Here is a 1,883-nt window from a genome sequence, read left to right as displayed (position 1 = left end):
ATTGGTTGGGTGTGGATTTTGATCCAGTTCTGATTTATTCCTGTGTTTCAGCCATTAATTTTTAAGTTATGCCGTCTATCATAAGACTGTGTGGTCTCAAACATCTTCATTACACGCAGAATTCTAGGATTCTTGCTGTTGGGGGAAAGGAGGTGCGAAGAAAGTGTGGGTTATATTTTTATTCAGAAGGATGTAAGTGACTCCAACTTTTCCCACCTCCTTGCATTGCCCCTCGTCAGCCTTTGAGGTGGGCTGCTGAGGCAGAAGACCTTTAGGTGGGAGCTAACTTTGTTCTGTTTTTCAAATGGCAGGTGAAGACTGATCTCTGCCGTTTGTGATATGGGAGCCAAGAACAATGAAAGTCTTGATTTCCTGTCTGTCTTTCTCACTGGAATCCCTGGATTGGAGGCCCAACACGGCTGGCTTTCTATCCCCTTCTTCATCATGTATATTATGGCCATTGTGGGCAACACACTAATCATGGCAGCAGTGCAGGTGAACCCTGCCCTCCATGAGCCCATGTACTTGTTTCTCTCCATGTTGGCTGTAACCGAGGTGGGCGTCTCTGTGTCCACAATGCCCACTGTCATGAGCATTCTTTGGTTTGATGCCCGCCAGGTTGACTTTGATGGCTGCCTGTCTCAGATGTTCTTCATTCACACTTTCTCCTGCATGGAATCGGGGGTCCTCTTGGCCATGAGTTATGACCGCTTTGTAGCCATCTACAACCCACTGCGTTATACAGCCATACTGACCCTGCCCCGCATCGTATGCATGGGTATAGGCATTGCGCTGAAGAGTGTGACACTCATGGCCCCCCTTCCAATCCTTTTGAGGCAACTGCCCTATTGCCACACTAACATCCTCTCCCACTCCTACTGCCTCCACTCAGACCTGATCCAGCTGCCATGTGCTGATACTAAGCTCAACAACATCCTGGGCCTGGCTGTTGTCCTGGCCACTTTTGGGCTGGACTCACTGCTCATTGTGATCTCTTACATACTGATTCTTTACATAGTGCTGGGCATTGCTTCTGGGGAGGGACGGCGGAAGGCTCTCAACACGTGTGTGTCACACATCTGTGCAGTGCTTGTGTACTACGTGCCTATGATTGGTGTGTCTGTGATGCACCGTGCTGCTAAGTCTGCCTCACCCCTGGTCCACACACTCATGTCTAGCATCTACCTGTTTGTTCCTCCTGTGCTCAACCCCATCATCTATAGCGTCAAGACCAAGCCAATCCGACAGGGAATTGCCACCTTGTTTTCCTACAAGAGAGGCTTGCCCTGAATCACTCCAGTGGGGCAGGGAGTCTGAATCAGTTGGTAAACTAACGGTGTTTCTGCTGTAGACAAAGCTCTACACCAGGCATTTTGAGGACAAATGGAAACAAGGTATGCAAAGCGTTGACATAGACTTGAATCTGATTCACAAGAAATATCCTTAGCCCTGCCCATCTCACATCTTGTCATTTACATGTGCCTCCCTAAGTGCTCATGCGCATGTCATCTCTCACAGATATGATCAGCTTGACAGCAGAGATCATAAATTTCCTTTTCTCCTTAAAACTCCTAACAAAAAGCCTAGCAAATAGCTAGTTAACAATAAAGGTTTGAGACTTAATGATATTTGAAATGAAATAAAACAAATTTCTGTTTTGGTGGGTTAGCAAGGATTAAGCATCTCCCCCAATAAAAGATCATCCTAAGAACGTGCCTTTGATTAAGGTGAGCGTACTTTTTGCTTTTCCCCAGATAGTCATGGTTTACACTTATTTTCCTCAGCATCATTATTAACAGCGCTCCCTTTGCCTCTCAAATTGTCCTTGTTTAAACAACAAATTATATTGGAAACCTACCTATGAGGCAACCTCCTTCTTTTTA

General features: G+C 46.1%; 1 protein-coding gene across 1 annotated transcript; it reads left to right on the top strand.

Annotated features, from left to right (window-relative positions):
* Window positions 1-339: 339 nt before the first annotated feature.
* On the top strand, window positions 340-1,290 carry LOC107538612 (olfactory receptor 51I2-like). Its single transcript, XM_016214931.2, has one exon. It carries the CDS (start codon window positions 340-342, stop codon window positions 1,288-1,290), a length of 951 nt encoding a protein of 316 aa, XP_016070417.2.
* Window positions 1,291-1,883: the final 593 nt, after the last annotated feature.

Source organism: Miniopterus natalensis, chromosome 11 (genome assembly GCF_054644295.1).
Source record: "Miniopterus natalensis isolate mMinNat1 chromosome 11, mMinNat1.hap1, whole genome shotgun sequence".
NCBI lineage: Eukaryota > Metazoa > Chordata > Mammalia > Chiroptera > Miniopteridae > Miniopterus > Miniopterus natalensis.
This window is presented reverse-complemented; position numbering and strand designations above follow the sequence as displayed.